A 25,121-nucleotide genomic window follows, 5' to 3' on the forward strand; every position below is an offset into this window, starting at 1 on the left:
GCCTATTGTACACATCTTCAAATAATCAATTAACTGCCATATTTCAATCACAACCATTGATCACATTAAAACAAGAAGTAAAAAAAAATTCATTCTCCCACAAATTGGCTGTTGAAGATTTATATATGATCATCAGATGCAATTGGCCTCTGTAGAACTAAAACTTATTCACGATTCAGAAAACACGATAAACAGAAAGAATAAACAAACTAACACAACCAAACGTAACACAAGGATTTATGTGGTTTAGCAAGATGCCTATGTCCATGGAGAGATTAGACCACTTTTACTAACAATGGATAAAGGGTTACAAGGGTTCTTCTCTGTGTTTACAAAGAAATTCCAGTAATCCTGATAACCCCCCAAACAAAAGGATATGATTTTCCCGAATTACCTCATGTAAACCCTAAAAAATTTCCTTGGGATTGGATGCCCTTGAACCCCCCCGCATGGAACCCCTAACTCCCTGTAGCCCAAAAAATGAAGATAAAACACTAAGGTGCATTGACTCCTCTAGGCCCTAAGCTCTACGGGCTTTTAACGACCCTTCGAAGGCAGCCCACATCCCAGTCCTCAGAATACAAGACATCAACCCTCAACAACCTCATGGTTTTTCTTGATAAGGGAGAGTGGAGGGAAGACAAGAGGGTGATGACTCCCCAATTTATACAAAGAGAAAATAGTACATGGGTTATTTATATTGATTTGAAAGTTCGACCGATAATATATGATAGTATGAACAATATGTCCACAAAATCTAGGATCCAACCAAACTTGCTAAATGATTGTAGTTGCGGCTGTGATGGATATCTTTTTTGATGCAGGTTCAATGGAACTATATCTTTGGTAGTCTGTGATTCTTTATATCAATTATTATTATTATTTTGTAAACAAACTTTATATCAATTACGGGGAATCTTGCACACCCATGCAAGAACGAAGAACCCATTCCTACATGCCTATTAATTTGGAGCGACATGGAAGTTAGGTTGAGGCTCAAATTTGTGAATAGTTGTCCACATCATCTCCACCAAAAAAAAGTTCATATCATCATCTATATATGGTTAAAATTTTAAACCAATATACGATCCATATATCAGAATGTAAGGGATGCATTTTTTTATTTTTTTTGGTAACAATGTAAGGAATGCATTGACATACATAGGAGGGTGTTACATTGCATGGGAAGGTATATGATTAAATTTTGAGGTTGAAAAATAAGATGAAATATTAGTAGATGGTGGCCATATAGTTGACATAGGTAGCTAATTTGACAGGTGGCCTAATAAGGAGGTCCTAAAGCAATCCAACATTACCCTATGGAATTACTAGTCCACTTGGCCAAGGATTGGCATACATTTAGGAAAGCATTCCTAGTCCAAGCCTGGATGATCATTTTGCCATCAATTATTTGTTGAAAAAGGGGGAAACTAGATAGATTCTCTAAAGATTATGGGTGGAGTATTATTATTATTATTTTTCAAATCCTTGACTTATAATTATATATTTGGATATTAGAATTCATAAAAATTCAAAAAGTGGACAACCCTTTATTATTTATAAATTTAAAAACTTGACCCATACATTCCCAAAAACTTCAATTTGTTCTTCCAATGGGGGAACCAACCTCTTAAATCTTTCAGAATTTGGTTTGGTTGGATTTTATTTTATTTTATACCTCTTTATGATTTTTTAAAAATCTTCTAAAGGTCAAATTTCATGAATGAATATTTTTGTAATAATCCATAAAAAGGTATAAAATAAAATAAAATCCAACCAAACCAAATTCTGAAAGATTTAAGAGGTTGGTTCCCCCATTGGAAGAACAAATTGAAGTTTTTGCGAATATATGGGTCTAGTTTTTAAATTTATAAATAATAAAGGGTTGTACTTTGAAATTGTTTTTGATATTTAAACTTGACTTTAGAATTTGGGCAATTTATTCATAAAATTTGTTTCGTTGAATTTATCATGATTTTTTTTCTCCGAATATGTCAACTCTATACATAGGAAAACAATGTTATTCTTTTTTATATTATTTATTTAGGAAAAAAATTTCAGAACATGTAACTTGCTAAGGATCAGATCATTACATAGTTTATGCAACAAAAATTTACGTGTGTGTGTGAAAGGATCAGATCATAATGTAGTTTCAAATAGTGGTATATGGTCTTTGAACATCTATTTTTGACAAGCAGAGTCCAATACGCCTGATTGGGCATTGATCAGACTCCTATGGAAAAAGATTCTATTTTGGGGTCAGGGATTGGCTGATGGAATCTATTGAGCCCATAATGCTTAGGATGATGTACCCCCCTCCTCCAAGGGTTGAGGTACAACAGGGAACATCCTCGTCACGCATAAATAATTTTATATTATTCTTGACAAATTCATCATTACAAATGGCGTGAAATATAACATTGAAGATTTTGAAATCTCAATTTAGCGGCATAACAACTAAGAAGAGGAATATTTATCTATTTTGAAAGTCCCAATTTGGCAGCATAATGGTTGAAAGAGGGATTATCTATTTGGAAAATCCTAAATTTAGAATTATATCGGCTAAAAAGGAGACATTTAAAAACAAATTGTTTTTAAGTAAGCCCACTCAACCATATCTTATGCTTTAAAACTGTCCAACCCTTTTTCTCTTATGAGTTTTAATAAATGGCATATCGCATGAGCAATTATGATATTATCAGATATTTGTCTATCTTTGGTAAAAATAGCTTGAAATGGAAACACAATACGTGCAAAACCGATCGAAGCCTATTAGCAAACAATTTAACAATTATTCTATTACATACAATACAAAGGCTTATTGGTCTAAAATATCTACCAAACAAGGTTTATCTTTTCTTGGAATAACAATTATCACAGTATGGTTGATACCAAAAGGTAATGTAACGATATTAAAAAAATCATGAACAAATTTAATGATATGTAACTTGATTATATCCCAACATTTGTGATAATTTTTTTTCCAGATATTTCATCATGTTCTAGAGCCTTGTAGACCCCAATTCCAAAAACTGCCTCTCCATCTTCCGAAGGAAGACAAGTGAGAGAAACTATTTTCTTAATTTCTTCCTTAGTCATTACAAGATCAAACAAGCCTTCAATAAATGAAGACCTAAAGGTTTTATATATTAGTGTAAATAGATTCAAAATGATCAACAAACATCCTAACTTTAGATGGAGTATTGGAAACTCTAGAGCCAACATTATTTATTAGTAAAGGAATAGATGTTTTCCATAAGTCCATAACTGTAAGTTAGGCATAGAATGAAAAAATAAATAAAATTATTCCTATCTCATTTTGTTATGTAAGAGACTCTAGATTTTGGCATCCATAACAATTCTTTTGCTTCCAGAAGTCAAGTCAAATATTGTTAACCTCAGCTATCTTATTTACAATCAAAGGAGAAGGATTTTAGAGATTCAAGATAATGCATCTCTTCCAATGAAATATATTTTCTTTGCTGTAAATTATCAAAAATATCTTTGTAAATTCATGAGATTATTCTATTTACACACTAAGTGATTTATCAGTGGTTATGTGATCTTGTGATTGACTCCTATGTTATCATTAAATACCACAATATTATCTAAGGTTGGAATAAACGTTTTCCATCTTAATCAAAGGATCAATTCTCAATGGTGAAGAGATCCTCTCTTTATTTAGGGTGAAGAGAAATATGTCCTTATAAAATTGTAAGGAGAGTGTTCTCTATGGTGACATTCCCTTGTCTATCTCTCTCATTGGGGCAGATATCTCATTTTACTAATGAGAGAGATAGACTATGGGGGAAGGAAAAGGGGGGGGGGGGGGGGCAGGGGGGGGGGGGGGGCACAAAGAACATTTTTCCTAAATTGTATAATCTATGTGGAAAAAAACGTTGCCTCGTTATGCCCACACATAGGAGTGTGCAAAATTACTGCCCCACCTTCTATGAAATTAAAAATTCCATCCATGTTAATGCCTCTATAAGTGCTCAATGGCCCCACGTTGGTGGTGTAGGGGCTATGTGACAAGGCAGCGATCTCTTGCCCAATCTATTTTTATCTTAAAATGTATTTATGAATAATTTTCTTTTATCTTAATAACTACATTTGAAATAACCAACTGTTTTTCGGATCCAGATCCTCTACTGCCGAGCTGCCCGATAGGATGGTACTGCTGAGACACAGCAAGACGGGGAATGATCGCTTACCCCTGCCCGAACTCCTTGCCCGAGCAAGGGTAAGGCGGTCATTCACCACCTCGCTGTGTCTTGATAGCACGGTCCTGCCGGGCAGCTCGGCAGTAGAGGATCCAAATTGCTGTTTTTCTCAATTTATTCCTTTTCATTGTATATTATTAGGCAAATTCTCTTTTAACTTCCATTTTTTTTAATAAAAAAAAGAGAGGAAATGAAAAATTATAAGTTTTAAAACCCTCCAATTAAAACAACAATGCGCAAAAATGTTCCAAGGGGCCTGCTTTTCATGTTCTCTTCTCTACTGAGACCTGCCTTGTCTTTAACTTATAGGCGAGTTGCCGTTTTTTCTTCTTCACTGCTAAACCGCGCGTCCTTCTTACACCTCCCTTCTTCCACTGCTGAGCCACCGGCAATGGGTGAGACGCCTGAGCCCAAGTCGGACCCCAAGTCCTCTCCGCCCAGCTACGCGAAGGACGAAACTTATCTTCAGAACGTCATCCCCAAACGCATTAATCTTTTCGAAGAAATCAAAACCCAGCAAATCGCCGAGCGAGAGCGCATCGGTGGAGAATCCATTAAGTAAGAATCCAAAACCTAACTAGCCCATTAAGTAACGGCTATAACTCTCTTTTCTTCTTCTGATTCAACTGCGTCAAACAATATGAAATTTGCAATTTGATATTGGACTTTAACTAACTCCAAGCGAATTTCAACTCAAAGTTTAGATTTTGATGTCTTTATGAAGTAGCGGAAAGTAACTGCAGATCCATTCCCACTAATTTTGTTTGCATTTTTATTCATGGGTTCTGAAAGGGACGCATTTTGTGTAGAGAATGTCATTCTGTAGAGTTTTCTCAATTTCCTTCCCATCCCTTGAGATCCTTTACTTTTTTATAGTGGTATTAATATTATTTTGTAAAAGCACTTTTTGAGTCAAAGTGTTAGTTCAAAAAGCATTTTTTCAATGTGAGTCAAAGTTTCAATTTTTTTTGACTTTTGTTCATTCCAGCCTTTTTATTTCCCTCCAATATCTTGTTTGAATTTGTTGTGCTCTCTTGTGTGCAAGAGACAATAATTGAGCTCAAGAATAGTCCCACATTGGTTGTGGGAGAGTTATTTGAGGGGTATATATATAGGATTGTTTCCTTAAGGGGTGAGCCCTTTGGAGAGGTAGTCACCCTATTCTCTAGCGTGTGGGGGTCCTTGGGGTGCTTTTGAATCGCAAGGCCGTGGCTGGGGTGTGGGCAAAACCTTATTTTTAATAAGTAGAAGTTTTGCACTTTTGAGTTTTAATTCTTCATTTAAAACTCGGTTTGGTTCACCCATGGTTCATCTATATGGTTGAACCGTACGTGTCTATTCGTATATGTCTACGAATAGATACACCCCCTCTCTATACGTGAAGGAAATATGTACTGTCTGTACGTACGTCTCCTGTATTTGTATGGATGTATCCCTTCATGAAAGGGTACTCCATTACTATATATATATAAAGTCTTGCCTGCATTGCATACACAACAGAAATGTATTGTCTCTGCAACAGTCCGTTCCAGAGACAAGTACTTACGGTATTTTTATTTAAGTAATAAGAGGGCTTGTATAGCCGTTTGGTATCCATAGTACTCGTATCAAGTTCTCCAACCTATACGTTTAGGAGTTGTATTTATCTTGGAGGGTAAGATGCAAGGTCAACCCCGTTGCAGTAGTGGGGGGCATCTAAATCCTTAAGGAAAGTATCTTTCAGATACGACTCAACTCGGTTTGTTCGTGCTTCTTCCTTTCTGGTTCGTTTCTCTCTGCAATTGTTGTGTGATAACAGGTATTTATCTATTTTTGTATACCTGATTAGTCGTACAGTATATGCCTTGTATAACAGTTAATTATCTGTCTTTCCTTTTTGTTATCTCCATTTTTAATATTCTGATCTGAAATTATCTTTTGAATTATGATTTCTAGAGTAACTTTGCCAGATGGTACTGTCAACGAAGGAAAGAAGTGGATATCAACTCCTATGGACATTGCTAAGGAGATATCGAAAAGTTTGGCTGCTAATGCTGTGATATCTCAGGTGCACACTAAATTCTTTTTGTTGTTGGAGTATAATAAAACCAGTCCCGACTAGAAAACTAGAGAATGATTTGCAAACAGAGGACCTCCAATGACAGAAAACTAAGCAAAAATCTGTGACTTTGGATATAGAGGCCAGAATGCTTGAAAATTCAGTCGAGTGTTCACACTAAGGGCCTATACTGGACTGCAGAAGATCTCAGGAATCTGAGATCAGAATAAAGCTGCACAGGTGCACTCTTAGTACTACTTGGATAACAGAGAAGTAGTGATTTAACTAGAGTACTCAAAAGGTTAAAAACACATTTACCGAGCGGAGTTTAATAGAGAATGATGACAGACAGGGACTGATAAAGGAAATTTGAAACCAATCGGATCGGTTGATTAAGATATAATCAAGTAAAGCTAGCTGGAGAAGTGATAGAAAACAGGGTACCACTGGCTAGACGAAAGAGATGGAAACGGACCTGTGAACTTGAAGAAAAAAAATATAAAATATAAGAAAGGATAGATGAGCAGGAAAATCATCTGCAATGCTACTGGAGTCTCACCAGATAGCCACCTGAGAATCTCTCCCAAGTAATCCTGTAAATCTCTCACAGCACATAAAAAGAAGCTCAATGCTTTATCCATTACCTCGTTTGTTTGGCCATAGGCCATTGCATCTATATATAGATTGATAAAGTGACCCTCTTACAAACCTAAACTGATTTGGAACTCAAACTACTACTTGGAATAGTAAAATCAGACATGAATTTGGCAAACTTAATCAAACTAGGATTCTAAAACCATAGTTGTCAAGGCAGTGGGGGGGGGGACCAAGGTGACACCAACAAGGCGCCTAGTTGACGCCTTGACAACTATTTCTAACACAATAGCATAACCTAAAAGTAAAACCCAACCAGTTTTCTTTATGACTTGACTCAGCTAACTTCTAATACAATAAGGGCAATAAAGACTGAGTCAAATAACCCTATGAATTTGGATTGAATTTCATGCTTGACTAATCTCGTATTCCTAGTTCCTACCCTTAGTTTAAGCCCGTTAAAATGAAAACCCATTGGACCAAAGGCCCAATACATTTGTAACCCGACCAAATCTTATTTTAGTTTTGGGTTTTGCTTTTATTACTGCCTCCATAAGGTCCAAAACAAGTGTAGATTCCATTGCTAAAAGTTATGGAGTATGTATGTCTCAGAGTCCATTGCCTTTACTTTCATTTTCACGTTGGAAGGGGGGGGGGACCATTAGTAGCTTTGCAAAAAAGGGTCATTTACTTGTCTAATTTGATGGTTTTGCTTTGAGTAGCCATTTTGGAGAATATGGCCTGTTTTTTTAGGATAAGAGTGGAATCTAATTTTGTCCCTTTTTTGGCTTATTTTCTAATTCTTACCTCTCATTGTATTACAAACATTTCCTTTCTTTTAGCACCTGTTTCTCTTTTTTAATCCCCTCTTTTAACACTTAAGCTCTACTTTGAAAGTTAATGGATTTCTCTACTCTCATTTATGTTGAAAATTTTTAGTTTGGATAAATAAAGGTAATATATATGTTCTCAATATCTTCAATAGCTATATATATCAGCACTTCTGAATACCCTATTTGTTACTTCAATTGCAATATTCCTGCTCACATTCTCTTCAATCTCCTCGTGTTATAGGTTAATGGAGTTCTTTGGGACATGTCAAGACCGCTTGAGGGAGACTGTGAGTTGAAGTTATTCACATTTGAAACTGATGAAGGGCGTGACACATTTTGGCATTCTAGTGCACATATTCTTGGACAGGTTAATGAACTTTCTATTGGATTTATGTTTTCCTGCTTTTATTGTACAATATTGGAAGCAGGTTCTATATATAAACAGTAACTTCTACGGATCCCGAGGGAAAAATTAGTTAATAATAGTAACTTCATATGTACAATATGTATATTATCGTTCAATAAGGAGATATTTGCAAAACTAAATCAAAACTCAAAAGGACTTTAGAAGCAGTAAGAGAATGGAGACTGGAGAGAAACTCTGGACAGTGAAATGACTAATAATCTCTAATTTATCATCATCCATATAAAAATTAATAAATATAAATAAGTTTTTGACAGTGTTTCACTCTGTTTATTTATCTATTATCATCTCGATAAGATTTTTGTTATTTTGTCTTATTAATCTGTTTCTTTTCCTAAGTGGAATTGTACTCTTTTTGTGGCAGTCTCTTGAGCAGCAATATGGATGTAAGCTTTGCATTGGACCATGTACCACTAGAGGGGAGGTAACTTATGATATTTTTTTTTTGAATATTTTCATTTATTGATGGTAATAGTTTAAATTCAGTGTTTAGTTTTTGGTGAATACGTAATCAGATCCATCTCTTCTGGTCTTTTTCTCCATGATTAGAACTCTATAAGAAGCATAATCCATGATGTATGGTTGAGTATCACTGATGATGAGTCTGTTCCTTCAAAGCATTCAGATTTTAACCCTTACCACAACAGAACCTCAAACAAAAAATAACCAGCAGTCACCAAACTGCCTCTGAAAAGAGATAATAAGTTTGATTGCTCTAAGTCTCTAACCAAGTGACAATTAAGACTTGCGCAATTGTTCCTGCTTATGTGTTTCCTGATAGATCCAGATGTGTTAGTGCTTCAGTGGGACCACAAGGATTAGTTCAATATTTCAACATGGATAGTTCCTCAGTGATGCTGGTCTGGATAGGTATAGATTGGACAATCCAAACAAAGGACCCACTTATCAAGTGAGAAAAATTCAGATACTGCTACTGGATCAACCAATCCGCTATACGTGCTTGATCAGATTGCTCCCATCTGTTACTAATATGGGCTGGATGATTCAACTGTTTCAATATCAGTATTTAAAACCATGGGGTTCTGTGGATATCTTTTTGCCTCTCCTTAGTTGTGGCTTCTGAAGTTAGTCATTCTCCTCAAAACCAACTCATGGCTGTGTCACCAGTAGTGGCCCAGGAAAGCTAAGTGTATAGCATAATCACTACATAGTGATTTTTGCTCAGGATATGCCTGATCTTCTCTTCCTACATCATTAACCAGTATCAGAATGGATCTCCAAACACACCGTAAAACTGCATAAAATTTTATTGCTTTCCCTTTATTGTTTTCTTTCTCGTCATTTTTTATTTCTTTGCCAAACTTCTTTCTTCTTGGCTATTATAACCATAGCAATCAATGTGTCGCCTAGGCGACAAGGCGGTTCTTGAACCCCTAGGCAACCTGTCGCCAAATTGTTCAAGGTGCCCAGATGGAAAAGAGGGGGAAAAGAAAGGCTAAAATGGGAAAATGGGAGGAACAGGAAGGAAAAGAGAGGAATTGGAAGAAAAACTAGAGAGACAAGGAAGAGAAGGAAGGTACATACTTGGCACTCGTGATGCAACCTGTTACCAAAACCAGAACTGAATGAATGCTTGAATGACCAGAATCCATCATCCAGCCCCTTATTTATAATAACCACAGATCATAACCAAAGTATGAATGCCCCCCTAGTCCTATTCCTATTAGGAATTCCCACTCCAATTAGGAATCCCAAATAGAGATCGGATAGAGGGAAAAATACAGAAAAGAAATAAAAAATAAAACATAAAACAACTAAAACAATAGGACTAAATTACCCCTATCGGGTAAAGTAGCCCATCTCAACACTCCCCCTCAAGTTGGAGCAAAGATGTCGATCATGCCCAACTTGACTAGATTGGGATGAAACAATTTCCCAGACAATCCCTTGGTGAAGATATCAGCAAGTAGATTAGCAGATGTCACAAAGGGAATACAAATCAGCCCATCTTCTAACTTCTCTTTGATGAAATGCCTATCCACCTCAATATGCTTGGTACGATCATGCTGTATTGGGTTGTGTGCTATGCTGATTGCAGCCTTGTTGTCGCAGTACAACATCATAGGAAGACGAATAGGAACACCAAGATCTTGTAACAAACCTTTAAGCCAGAGTAACTCACAAATACCTTGTGCCATAGCTCGAAACTCAGCTTCGGCACTAGAACGAGCAACTACATTTTGCTTCTTGCTACGCCATGTGACAAGATTTCCACCTACAAAGGAGCAATACCCAGAAATAGACTTGCGATTCGCAGAACCAGCCCAATCAGCATCAGTGTATGCTTCTATCCTTAGGTGACCATGTGCAGACAGAAGAATTCCTTTTCCAGGAGCTGACTTCAAATAGTGCAAGATACGAAGAACAGCCTCCATATGAAAAGAGTAGGGATCATGCATAAACTGGCTCACAGTACTCATGGCGACAACAATGTCAGGACGAGTGTGTGAGAGATAAATCAGCTTCCCTACAAGTCTTTAATACCGGCCTTTATCAACAGGCTTACCCTCTTTTTCCTTGAGCCGAACAGTAGGGTCCATAGGAGTATCTGAAGGATGGCAGCCTAACAACCCGGTTTCAGCCAATAAGTCTTGGACATACTTCCTTTGGGAGAGAAAAATGCCCTTAGAAGATCTGGCCACTTCAATCCCAAGAAAGTATCGTAGTTTCCTTAGATCTTTTATCTCAAATTCTTGTCCAAGGAAGGTCTTCAACCGTCTGATCTCATCACCATCATTGCCAGTAACCACTATGTCATCAACGTAGACTATAAGAATAGTGAGTTTTTCACCAGCCCTCTTTATAAAGAGTTTGTGATTAGCATTACTCTGCTTATAGCCCACAGAAATCATGGCCTTGTGGAACTGGCCAAACCATGCTCGAGGTGACTGCTTCAGCCTATATAGTGCACGCTTCAGCCTACACACTTTTCCTTGGTTTCTATCACAAGAGAACCCTGGTGGAATGTTCATATACACCTCCTCATCCAGTGCTCCATTGAGGAAGGCATTTTTTACATCTAGCTGCTGCAAATCCCATCCAAGGTTGACTGCACAAGATAATAACACACGAACAGTATTTAACTTTGCAACAGGTGCAAAAGTTTCCTGGTAATCAATGCCGTATGTCTGAGTGAACCCCTTGGCCACGAGTCGTGCCTTATACCTATCCACAGTGCCATCCACATTCTATTTCACCACAAACACCCATTTACATCCAACGGTTTTCTTCCCAGGTGGAAGAACCACAAGCTCCCATGTGTTATTTTTCTTCAAGGGCTCCATTTCTTCCATCATAGCTGCCTTTCACTTTCCATCTGATAGAGCTTCTTGCCAATTGTTAGGAATACGAATAGAAGAAAGAGAGGAAACAAAAGCACGAAGGGATGGGGAAAGGGAGTCATAAGAAACAACATGAGATATGGGATGCTGAGTGCAAGTCCTGGTACCATTGCGAAGAGCAATAGGTAATTCAGGAGAAGGAACATTACCAGGTGGAGAGGCAGGTTCTGGATCCGGGTTCGGCAATTGGATGGGTACTGGAGCAACAGTTGATTGAACCTGCTTATGTTTCCTTCCATAGGTCTTCACAGTACTGTCATCAATCCTCCTCTGACATTCACTAGTAGTCCTCTGGATAGGAGTTTGGACCTGGGTAGGTTGCTCCCCCTGAATAGAGATAGTCTCCCCCTGTATAGGAACCTCTCCCCCTGACTCAGGGGGAGTACTAGGGGCAGGCCGAACTGGTTCAGACTCGTGGTAAACAGACTGAAGTGGAGGTAGAGAGTCAATAGTCAGCACATCTTCACTAATACTCTCCCCCTGAAGAGGTGGGGACACATAATATGAAACATTTTCATGAAAGACGACATCCATGCTGACAAAAGTCCTGCGGGATGGAGGGTAATAACATTTGTACCCCTTCTGTGTAGTAGAGTAACCCAAGAAAATGTAGCGGAGACTACGGGTGTCAAGTTTACCAGGGGACCTTGTATCCCTGGCATAACAAACGCAGCCAAATACCTTAGGTGGGACTATAAAGGAAGAAGAGCCAAGTAATAGCTCAATAGGGGTTTTGGAATGAAGAACCCGACTGGGCAGCCTATTAATTAAATAGGCTGCAGTAAGGACAGCATCTCCCCTATAAAGGGAAGGGGCATTGCGAGCAAACAGAAGAGCTCTAGCCACCTCCAAGAGGTGGCGGTTTTTCCTCTCAGCCACACCATTTTGGGCTGGAGTATCGACACAGCTGGTCTGATGGAGGATTCCATGGGTAGTAAGGTATTTTTGGAACTGACCTTCCATATACTCTGTCCTATTGTCACTCCTCAAAATTTGAAGAGTGGCATTAAATTGGATCTTAACCAACTGATGAAAGTGCTGAAAACATGAAAAAACTTCATTTTTTGTGTGCATAAGGTAGACCCAAGTGAACCTAGAATAGCAGTCAATAAAAGTTATATACCACCGATGACCAGAAAGGGAAGCTTTCCTAGTAGGACCCCACACATCAGTATGAACAACATGAAATAAGGAAGAGGATCTTTTATTAGAAATAGGATAAGTTGAACGTGTCTGTTTAGCCAAAACACAAGGCTCACAAAAAAAATCTTCCTTATTACAGTCTTTAACTAATGCTGGAAATAAAGTTGATAAAGTACCTAAAGGGGGATGACCTAGCCTAAAGTGCCATTTGTGTAATTCAGAAGAGAGAGATGCCGGGTGATAGAGCCTAGAAGGTAAAGCCTGGGTAGGTGTAGGATCTCCATCAAGCAGGTACAATCCGCCATGCACTTTACCTGATCCAATCGTCTTCCTCGAGTCCAATTCCTGAAAAACACAGTGAGTGGGAAAAAATGTCACTTTACAATTCAGGGATTTGGTGATACTGCTAATGGAAAGAAGGTTAGATGTAAATTTTGGAATATGCAACATAGATGACAATGTAAGAGAAGGAGAACAACCAATAGATCCTTTCCCTGAGATGGAGGAGAGGGACCCGTCAACAATTTTGACTTTATCCTTATCAGAAGCAGGAGAATAAGTATTAAAAAGATTGGAAGAACCCGTCATGTGCTCAGTAGCACCGGAGTCTATGATTCAGGGAGTGGAAACTACTGATGCACAATGACCAGCAAAGGAAATACATGTACGGGCAAAGAAGGAACCTGAATTGGCAGCAGATGTAGTAGAGGCAACAGATGTGTTGAACAGACGTCGGAGAGCCTGGGGTTCTTCCTGATAGAAACCAGTGTTAGTAGTGGGAGTTGGAGTTACACTTTCAGTGTGATTGGCTTTGTCTTTAGACTTAGCACGACCACGTTTGGCCTCAAAATCAGCAGGCTTCCCATGTAATTTCCAACACTGAGCCTTAGTGTGATATGGTTTGTGACAATGATCACACTTCATAGGCTCTTTGGTAGTAGTAGTCGCAACAACACTGTCAGAAGAAGTATCTGGGGTGGAGCTAGTAGTCTGTAAGGCTGATCTCTCAACTTTGGGAGTAATCATCATGGCAGCCCTTCGTGTCTCTTCGCTGTGAACATAAGAAAAAGTCTCCTCTAAAGTGGGGAAAGCAACACGACCAAGGACTTGTACCCGAATAGGATTATAATCATCATTAAGGTCAGCCAGGAAATCATAGACCCGAAACTGATCAATATAAGAGTGATAGGCAGTAGTGTCAGTAGTAGTAGTAGGTTGAAACCGAGCATAATAGTCCAATTGCTGCCATAAACACTTGAGGGCAGCATAGTACTGAGTGACAGACATCTCCTTTTTAGTAGTATTTTGGAGTGTCTTCCTGATTTCATAAACCTGAGCACCACTACCTGATCGACCATAAGTTCCCTTGACGACAGTCCATATTTGAGTAGCAGTGTCAAGGAGGAGATACTGACTAGAGAGGTCAGTGGTCATAGAATTCAAAACAAATGACATCACCATAGCATCGTTGGCAGCCCATTTAGTACGGGCAGCACCTTCTTCAGTAGGCTGTTTGGTTGTGCTAGTAAGATGGCCAGTGAGTCCCCTACCATCCACGGTCAAGGACAATGATTTGGCCCAAATTAAATAATTTGTGCCATCAAGTTTAATGGCAGCAGCATAGGGAAGAAAGTCATTCCTAATCTGACCATCTCCTCCAGAAGTAGCAGTAGTCATCTACTCATCTCTGAGTCACCCATAATTCAGCCAAGCAGGAATCGATCCAATAATTAAGAAGAATCAGATCTTCAAAAAAAATTGCAGCAAATGAGGCTGATAAGCAGGTCGAGTGTAGCAATGTGATAGGGAAACAGTTCCTCAAAAAATCTCCCCAAGCAAGTAGCCCAAAAACAGAAATGGATATGGTGTCAGGGTTTTAGAAAACCCTGACAGTTGAGATCGATAAGAGAAAAGAGGGGCTGGAATTTGAGGGTCTTCAGAATATGCTGATGTAGCTGTGATAGGTGCTGTCCAGAGGTCTTCCAGCAGTGCTCCATGATGAACAATCAACCTCCCATTTGATAGGGTTGATTTTCCAAAAAACAAGAGCAGTCCAAAATCGCAGGTAGATGAAGGCAGCAGCTATCGTGAACAGAATTTAGGGCATAAAATTTGAGGTGAGATGGAGGGCAGCAACTAGATCATAATGGGATCACCTCATTAGTGCTGCCCTTGAAGGATGGAAGAGACCAAGGAAGGGAGAAGAAGAAAGAGAAGAGAGATCGATGGAGAAGGGTGGTGGAGAAGATGGATGGAGGGGGAAGGTTTTGAAAACCCTAAATCAGAGAAGAAGGCTCTGATACCATGTTACCAAAACCAGAACTGAAAGAATGCTTGAATGACCAGAGTCGATCATCCAGCCCCTTATTTATAATAACCACAATTCATAACCAAAGTATGAATGCCCCCCTAGTCCTATTCCTATTAGGAATTCCCACTCCAATTAGGAATCCCAAATAGAGATCAGATAGAGGGAAAAATACAGAAAAGAAATAAAAAATAAAACATAAAACAACTAAAACAATAGGACTAAATTACCCCTATCGGGTAAAGTAGCCCATCTCAACACAACCAAATGGGTTTCATTTTGTAGAAAACCTAGGACTTGTAACCAGTAACTTTAGAGAGGAGAAACGAGAGAAGTGAAGATGGAAGAAGAATAGATTGTAATGCTTGAGTGATCTTATTGATCAGACAAGCCCTCTATTTATAATAAAGAGAAAATTACAAAGGGGACAGAAATACCCCTACACTAGCCAACTCTATAAGAGAAGCAGGCTATACCTAATAACATAATAAATAAACCCCTAAAAGGACCAGAATACCCCCACTGTATTCTGGTGTACATATTCCAACACATTTGTTAGATTACGACTGTAAAAGCTATTGTTAATTGGGAAAAGGTTCTCTGAACTGATGGGGTAAAAAGGAATCTCCTGCGCCCCCCCCCCCCCAGTGCTAGCACTTTATTGACTGTTGGATTGTGGAAAAAAGATCCCATCTGTTCAATTCGTCCACCACTGCATCTCTCTATCTTAACTGCCCTTGCACCCTACTCTCTGTCTCACCTCCACTCACCGTTGCAACCAATGGCCACTTCCATCTCCTGCCTCTCTCTCTCTCTCTCTCAACTCAAACCTGCAAAAACCGCCGGAATCTGAAGAGAGATGGGTTCTGGAAAGAAAGAGTACATGCTGCAAAAATTGCTCCCCTTTCCATATCGGGGAAAAAATATCTGCAGTGCACTGATCTGGCGGTGCACTGCAGTGCGGGCTTGAGAGCTCGACACGTGGATCGGTGCGACGTCTAATGGTGTGAGATCGAGAAGAAAGAAAGAAAGAAAGAAAGAAAAAACTGGGTCAATCGATCTCGCACCGTTGGATGAAGTATCATCCACATGTCAAGCTCTCAAGCCTGCATTGCAGTGCACCGCCAGATCAGTGCACTGCAGAGGATTTTAATCCTTCTATATCACCATCTCTTTTTCCCTATGGTTATATTATATACGGTAGTAGAAGATCGTTGTCGTCGGAAAAAAAGAGGTTTTTTCAAAGTTTGGAAGTGAACAGAAAAATTCCATGTCTATTTTATTTGTGCATATTGTGGGAATTACTTCTCTCGTCCCTAATGGCATCCATGCTCAATCTCCATGGATGTCTGATTCAAGGCCTCTTAGTGTTTACTCTCCCTCACCAGCCCCATTCCTCTTGCTGAGGCATATGCATTTATATCTTCGATTTTGTTCCTTTCCCCTCTCCCCACTTGTTTCTCATCGGTCTCAATCTCCTTCTCTTCCTTTATATTTCCATTTTGCAGTTAGTTGTTGTAGTTGTAGTCTTAGACTCAGTTTTACAACTTTATGTATGCGTATGCTTGTAACCGATCGACAGTACTGGAGATTGAATGAAAGTTCTTACCATGTTGCTGCCAAGAGCTGTCTGTGCAGGTCTATCCTCTCTCCTCTGAATTCCTCCCTCGTTTCAGGTGTGATCTTCCCCTTTCTCATAAGTTCTTCCTCTATTCTCTTTATTTTCTTATTCTCCTCCATTTTTATTTTTCTTGATTCTTTATTCTGTCTCCTCGATTCTCCTTTTTTTTTTTAATTATCGTTCTGTTCTTAATTTTCTGCTACAGCCATCCCTACTGATGGTGAAGATCTTGACCTAACTCTATAGTGATCAATCCTTCTGGCCTGAGGTTGAAGGCAGTCTTATTATAGACGACCCTAACCCCAGAGTTTAGTCCTCCCAACTCACCTGCTGCTGCAAGGTATTCATCTAAGTTCAAGCCTGAACTAGCAACTACCGCCTGGTAGTACTTGCAGGGCTCTATTTGATTTTTCTGGTAACTATCTGGGCTGCCGGTTGTGTGTTTTCAGGTCATCGAGTTTCTGGCTCCTCGATTCTCCTTTTTTTTTTTTAATTATTGTTTTGTTCTTAATTTTCTGCTACAGCCATCCCTACTGATGGTGAAGATCTTGACCTAACTCTATAGTGATCAATCCTTCTGGCCTGAGGTTGAAGGCAGTCTTATTATAGGCGACCCTAGCCCCAGAGTTCAGTCCTCCCAACTAACCTGCTGCTGCAAGGTATTCATCTAAGTTCAAGCCTGAACTAGCAACTATGGCCTGGTAGTACTTGCAGGGCTCTATTTGATTTTTCTGGTAACTATCTGGACTACCGGTTGTGTGTATTCAGGTCATCGAGTTTCTGACCTCCTCCTAAAATCTCGGCTCAATCGGAACCCATATGGGTAAGTTCCTCTACCTAAGAGTAAGTTGGGTTACTGCTGGGAGGTAAAGTTGTGAGGTTGAAGAAGGATAGATACTTCAATTACAAGTAAGGACAGATCTGTCCTTCACTCAAAGAGCCCCTGATTTGCAAAGATTTTTTATTCTACCTTTATTCTCAGTTGAAATTTCAGAGTCCTTTCCCTTTCAGGTTAATTACTTTTGTGTCCCTGACTTGTTTCTTGCTTAAAGTATCCTACATATTCTACAAATTTACAAAATTGCCACTGCTCCTTTGAAATTGATATAGTTGTTACTTGTGGGCCTTTCAAACCCGTGATCACATCAACACACATGATCCCATGCATGACATTAAAAGGGCGTACCCAGTGCACAAGGCTCCCACCACTGTAGGGTCTGGGGAGGGTCATAATGTACGCTGTCTTACCCCTGCTTTCGCAGAGAGGCTGTTTCCAAACTCGAACCCTTGACCACTTGGTCACAATGGAGCAACCTTTACCGTTGCACCAAGGCTCGCCCTCATCCAATGCATGACATTGTATGGAAATAATTAATAATCTACTCAGCCCAATCAAAATGTCAAAAAAAACATTAATTTTTATATAAAAATAAAAAAATTAAAGTGCTCAAACAACAAGGCGTGTGAACGTCCATTACTTGGAAAAATGCTTTGTTGCCTAGGCGACGCCTTGACAACTATGGCTATAATAAACTCTTTTTGCTTCTGAGCTCTGGGTTAAACATCCTATATTTGATAAAGAATATATGGATTCATTTTGTTCTATTCCATTGCTTATTTGCTATGTTGGAAATTCACATGTATGTTTAGCAGTTCTCTTATAAAATGGTTTAATTGGCTTTGACAGGGATTCTATTATGATGCATTTTATGGCGACCTAGGTCTGAATGAGGATCACTTCAAGCACATTGAATCAGCAGCAATGAAAGCTGTTGCGGTATGTTTGCTTTAACTTTATATGTTTTTATAATGGAGAATACATCTTTATCTGCCTTCATGTAATATAATTATGGTCTGTTTTGTTGGCTTTTGTCATGGTTAGTGAGACTCCTGTTATAGATTGTTGAATTGGTCATGACCAGTAAGATCCACTTATTCTTTACCCTAGGTCCAGCTCTTACATTCCTCTCTAATGCTGGAGCATCTCCGGCTAGAAATGCTGCTTAATTTAAGGGAAGTCATGTGTTATGGGATCACTTAAGGGTTGTTATATTGGTTGTTTCTGTTTCTACTCTTCTGATTTCTTCAGATATATTTTTGGAAGGTTAAAAACCTATCCTTTTAATATGATTTTGGTGATTTTTGATAGACTTTTGGAAGGTTAAAAATGCCACTAAAAATTGATTCTTCATAAGAAGGATAAACTGTAGAAAATGCTTGACAGTCTGGGAGAACATTGATCTTTTATAAGAAGAAAATGCTTGATGATCTGGGAAAACCCGATGCACATCTACTTCAGTGAATCTTGAAGTGACTAAGATGCTATTGTGTGCAAATGAACCTGTCACACTTCTTACAGTTTTTTTGCACATTGGAACACTCCCCTTTTGGTCTTACATTTCCCAAAGTATCTTAGGCCTGCTCAGCACATAATTGAATAAGCTTTCTAGTGCAACTGGTAGATCCTCGTTTTCACTGCCTTAGCAAAATGTTATAGCTTCTAAAGTATGTCATCAATCTGTCCAATGGCTTATTGTTGAGGACCTTTATTCTTTGCTGATGAACTTGAACAGTAACTCAACTTTTTTGTATATATATTTTTTTCTTTTTCAGGCTTTTTTTCTTGTTTCAGTTGTTTGGATGTTGTTGCAACTGACATCCCTAATTTTTAGTGATCCCTTTGTCCCTTCACATGCATGCACTTAAGCAAGGTTCAAGATCTCGGGTTTCGACCTGTTTTCGACCAGGCTGAAATCGAATATGGTCGAAACCTACCGAAACAAGGTCCACCTGGTACTTTTTGCCAGCCAACTCGAGACAGTGGTTTCGAGGTCCAGAAATGGTTTTTTAGGTCTGATTTTTTGTATATAGCCCGTTTTTGACATTTTAAACACAATGTATGAACTATTTTCACAAAAAAAAAAAAAAAAAAAAAACTCAAAATTGTACTTGTGGTTATTGACCCAACTTTACTAATGTACGGTGAAGGATACACTAAACTGGTATTATAAATACTTATAGTTCACATAAAGTTAAAGTACAAGAACACTTAATAATACATGTTATCCAAAAAAGAAAAAACATTAAGGTGCTCCTTTCTCAATTCCATGCGGAGTTTCTTGGTGGGTCTAATCCACGTGTTGCGTACCACTAAAGATTTCAGAGCCGTTCCTCTGAATGCACCACATATGTATCCCATGACATGTTTTGGGACCAATTGTTCTAATAGTCCATAACTGCCCATTGATAAGCTCCATCATCAGCTTGTCTGAGATATCCCAATCTAGGGAAGGGCTCACCAAGAGTGTAAGAAGGTGGAGCCGACACACATGGCTGGGATGGATACCCGAATATACTGTTGACAAGGGATGACCCAACACCTAACCCATCCCCATATCCATATGTAGCAGCAGATGTATCATGACCACTCCCATATCCAAATGAACCAGTGCTCTCAAAGGATGGTCCACCAACATATCCACCACCATACGGTCCATACCCAACACATGATGCTGATTTGACGCTCTCGAAGCCACTATCATGATGTTGTGTTGGACTAGGGGTCTCTCCTATGAAGGATGGTGCGCACCAATATCCAGATCCTCTAGTCTCCCCCAAACTCATGGCTTCCATAGTTCTAGGCAAGTCTATGCTTGCTAGGACGTCTACTGTAGGTACGTGCACCATGATTCTCATTTTGTATTGCATGAGTAAATTGACTCTCCCCTGTGAATCTCTGTGGATCTGCCTCTTGCTGCTGAAACATTTGATCCTCCTCATTGCGTAAGGAATCTAATATGAGATTATCATCATAATACCCACCAGTCCTCATACCACCACCACCATCGCCACCACCGTTATCATCATCATCATCATCACCACCACCACCACCATGACCCTGAGTTTGGGTAGGTGGTTGAGTAGCATCAGAGGAATAGGACCAATCATTATCATCAGCTCCACTACTACTAGGGTATGGCTCGAATGGATGTGGGGTTTGCGAATGAACTCTGCCATCTGTTGTCATATACTCATCAACATCAATACCCATCTGTGAAGCAATATGGTTGTTGGTTCGACCCCCATCCTCATCTAATAAAGGCTCACCTCGATCCCTGACCCACTCATAAAGGGGATTCTCATCATCGTCAACCACTTGGAAAATGTCTGCCAACTCAATTGGGCTTGTATCATGTTCCATTCCCAGTCGTATGTGCTTCTCTCTCAATCTCATATTATAATGCACATATACCAAGTCTTCTAGTTTCTTTGCTCCCAATCAATTCCGCCTCTTAGAGTGTATGAGGTTGATGTACTCCAATTACGCTCGCATCCAATTGCAGAGCATGTCTGGGATAGCACTTTGCGTGCTATCTTGGATAGGTTGGGGGAATCGGTGTCATATTGCAACCACCATTCAGCTGGAAGAAAACATTAAAGATTATTATTAGGTAATAGTAAATAAGGGTATATAGTTATATACTTAAATATAAATGGAAAGACTAATTCAGCCGTACTAACCAGCAACAGTGTTTTCCTGAGCTGATATTGCCATTGATCGGCCGAAACTCCCTGTGGCATCCCGAAAAGCTTTCATCTGATATTATGTAGCCTTAAATTAATATCAATACCTAAAAACATAATTGCATATGTTTTTACTTACTAAACAATGACTGGTTCTCACCTCAGCATTGATGATGGACTGTGTATTTGAATTTGGCTCAAACCTTTCCACCACTCTGTGAACTGTATTTATCAAATCTATTTGCATCCCAAGTCGATGCTTGTAGTGGTACTTGGGATTTAGATAGTATGCTGAATGCAACAAAGTTCTACAATTAGAGACTAAATGACAATGACACATTGACAAGTTGAACTGAAGTTAATAAACTAATAACTTACCAGCCTTATGTAGTGGATGCATGAACTGCCTCTCCCATCGATCCTTGATAATCGCAAGAAACTTTCGATTACCCCTTCTGTAAGTTGCCTCCACTTACACCTTCATCATATCAATTGCTGCCCACAAGTGTGGTAAGGTGGGTTTCCTCTGTTGGTCCACCATACCATTTTCAACATTGTAACAATTGGGTCTAGGATATTTACAACCTTCTTCAAATCATCCCATAACCTATCACTAGAAATGGTGGCCTGGGTTGTCCTACCTCCACTTCTTGAAGACCCCTCCCAGTTAAACCATTCCTCAAAAGCAAACATCGACCTAAGACCAGTCTTCTTAGCCTCGAAGCTTTGAAGTGCAATCCAATTGGTTGCAAACTGTGTAATCCCTGGCCGAACTAGGTCTCCACCATCCCTTTCACAAGTTTCAAATGCCCCATGTCCTTCAACATGAGATTGATGCAGTGAGCAATACATGGTGTCCAGAAGAGTTTGTATCTAGGATTGTTCAACATTTTTTCCTCAGCCTTCTTAAAGTTGCTACCATTATCCTTAAAGTTGCTACCATTGTCCGTAATCACTTGCACCACATTGTCCAATCCCACATCCTTAACTACTTCGATCGACAACTTGGAGATATATTATGCATCTTTTTTTCTTTAGATGCATCCATAGACTTGAGGAACACAGTCCTCCCATCACAGTTCAACATAAAGTTGATGATGGACTGTCTAGTGGGTCCGGTCCAACCATCATACATCAGTCACTCCACAGTACTCCCACATAGTCTTCAACCCATCAATGTACTCCATCAAATCTTCCGTGTGATAGGGTAAGTAGACATTGTACATCTCATATGGTGTTGGCCCCTTCACTCCAGATCCAGCCTTAGCTATCTCATCCAACATATGCTGATAGTATGGCCCTTGGGTGACATTGGCTGGAATGTTGTGGTAGAAAGCCCACTTGGAGAAATCTATCCCCACTTTCTCCTTCACATTAGTCCACATTTGTTTTAATTTTTTTGTTTAAACTTTGGTTGTCGAAAGAGTACAGGATCTGTTCGGAGTCTCAACATCTGGGTCCCTCACTGGGGGTGGGGGTGGGGGTGCAGGCCGTGGGGCTCGGGCCCGTCGGGCTGGGGGCCATGGGGCTGGTACTGAGTCTGGTTCTGGGGCCCTCATACTCTGGTCCTCCTCAGTGAAATCTATGGCTCTCTCTGTCTCAACCCCCTCCTACGAGATTGCTCTGACACTAGCTCGTCTCTAGCCTGTCTAGATGAACCAGCTCCCCTGGCCATCTGTAACCTTCGCTCATCATCAATCCGTTGTTGCTCTCTGTTCATCGCCTTTGCCCTCCTCAATTGTGCAGCCTTTGCCGGTGTTTCACAATTATCATACTCATCTGGCTCCTCATCATCATAATCCTAGTCCCCAAAATCAGGATACTGATCTAGACATGCCTCTTCAAACTCCTCCCTAATTGCCCTCTTCTCCCTCCTAGCTGCCGCCCCACCCCTTAGATGTTGTGCCATAGCAAACTTTATCTGACTTGACACATTAGGGCAGCCTATCACATTCCTATCTCCACCAGCAAGATGCGCCTTCAATCTAGTCGCTCCACCTCCCATTATCTGCTTCCCACAATAATTACATTCTGACTTCTTCTTGTCAACTAAAAGGGGTCTCCCATGCATCCAAGCAATGTCATCCCATATTTCAGTACTTAGAATTTACCAACCTGTTCCAACAAGAATACATAGATTATTAACAAAACACTACAAATATGACTCCTATACAACAACAAAGCATATTCTAAATTACTCCCAAATAATGAAAATTTTCGCCTTTTTAATACTAGTTTTTAATAATTACTAATTAACATTAATTAATTAAAGAACATAACATTATTAATCAAATATAGCTGAAAACATATTCTACAAACTTTAAATCTTTTTCTACCTTTTTTTAAACTAAAAAAACATATTTCTCCTATTTATTATGTATTTTTTTTTTAATTTCAGCAATTATTTTTCAGAATTCTGGAAATTTAAATAAATAAATAAAAACAGAAAAAAGATTTCGATACAATCATGCCGTAGATCGGCCAACGGTGTCTAACATATATTAAATTGATGTTCATCCAACATATATAAGACATATTTTTTTTTCAAATATATGTGTAGGAAAATAGCATTTCTAAAACAGAAAATAAAAAATGTAATTCAACTACCAAAAAAAAAAAAAAATCCGGCTCCGTAGAGTCGTAGATCGGGCCATTGTAGCTAACATATATAAATTTGAAAGAATTCTACCGTATAATTCCTAAAAAAGTACAAAAATTTTGATTTTTGGGAAGAGAACACTATTACCTTTTAGATTGAAGGTTGAAACACCACTCTAGGATGCTTGATACAGCTCTTAGATGCAAGATCTGTCGAAGTTAAGCGAAGAAATCCAAAAATCTGGGCCAAAATAGGCTCTCCTAGTCGAAACCTGCGAGATATGGGAGTTTTTGTCGAAACTTTGAAGAAATGAGCATGTCTCGGTTGAAATGGTGTATTTTAAAGGCTTGGTTCAAGTTGGTTTAACCATATTTCGACCGAAACTACAGTTTCGGTCGAAACCTGCGAAACTGAGATGAAACCATGTTTTTTTAAAAGTTACCCCTTTTCTCATCTTGGAAACCTGCGAAACCGAGATATCTTAGTCAAAACCACAGGTTTCGACCGAGATTTGTTTCTATGCTTAAAAGTCATGTTTTTATTGAGTTTTATACATGCGTTGTAAATTGCAACTCAATCGATAATATAGCCAGGATATTGCTTTCTTTACCCTTTTTTTTGGAGGGGGGGGGGAGGAAGAGGAATGGAATTTGCTTTGATTTCGTGCAGTTGTATGTTGATTTTATCACCCCCTCCATTGATTAGATTGTTGGTTGCCCAGTTGATCATTGTTAGAAGGAAAAATTGTGATGTCAGAAAGGTTTGAATGCTTTTTGCACATTTGCCTAATGGCCTGATATAGACTTATCAATGAGTGTTCACAATAGTGGCATAATGGGTTTCACCTAACTACTTCGTATAAGCTTACAAATGAGTGTTCCAATTTTTGATAGTTGCTTGTGCCAGTTCGTGGTTGTAAATTCGTATGTGATACAGTTTGGTGCTGGTATTTGATAACTGGTATTTGATAAATGGGATGTTTTGCTTCTGTTCAAGCAGGACATATATGCTTTTCTTTTAGTTGGATACATTTTTATAGAGTTAAGAGGGTGAACATCGGTGCAACGGGCAGGTTGCTTCATTGCAACCTAGTGGTTGCGGGTTCGATTTGGCAAACAGCCTCTCCGCGAAGCGGGGGTAAGGCTGCGTACATTATGACGCCCTCCCCAGACCCCACAGTGGCGGGAGCCTTGTGCACTGGATATGCCTTTTTTTCTAAATTTTTTTTTATAGAGTTAAATATATTGATATGTAGGGGTGGGCAGTTACAGAAACTTGAAGACTCCCAACTCTGGAAAATTTAGGGTGATTTGACAATTTTTTTTAAGGTTATCTAAGTCACCTGACCTGTTGACTATGCGTGCAAAAACTGGCTTTGTTTGACTGATCAATGAATTCTCACACTTAGCATTCGACGGTCGAACTGTCAATGTTGTACCATAAGTTTTTTGT

General features: G+C 39.2%; 1 protein-coding gene across 1 annotated transcript in view; it reads left to right on the plus strand.

The window, feature by feature from the left end:
• The first annotated feature begins 4,455 nt into the window (after positions 1-4,455).
• The window catches only part of LOC122639134 (threonine--tRNA ligase, mitochondrial 1-like), a 33,673-nt gene continuing 13,007 nt past the window's right edge, over positions 4,456-25,121 (plus strand). Inside the window, exons 1-5 of the mRNA XM_043831963.1 lie at positions 4,456-4,781; positions 6,159-6,270; positions 7,930-8,055; positions 8,477-8,536; positions 18,234-18,323. Of these exons, the coding sequence (XP_043687898.1) occupies positions 4,456-4,781; positions 6,159-6,270; positions 7,930-8,055; positions 8,477-8,536; positions 18,234-18,323 (714 nt within the window). The remainder of the gene's footprint in view (positions 4,782-6,158; positions 6,271-7,929; positions 8,056-8,476; positions 8,537-18,233; positions 18,324-25,121) is intronic.

This window comes from Telopea speciosissima, chromosome 9, assembly GCF_018873765.1.
Source record: "Telopea speciosissima isolate NSW1024214 ecotype Mountain lineage chromosome 9, Tspe_v1, whole genome shotgun sequence".
Classification (NCBI taxonomy): domain Eukaryota; kingdom Viridiplantae; phylum Streptophyta; class Magnoliopsida; order Proteales; family Proteaceae; genus Telopea; species Telopea speciosissima.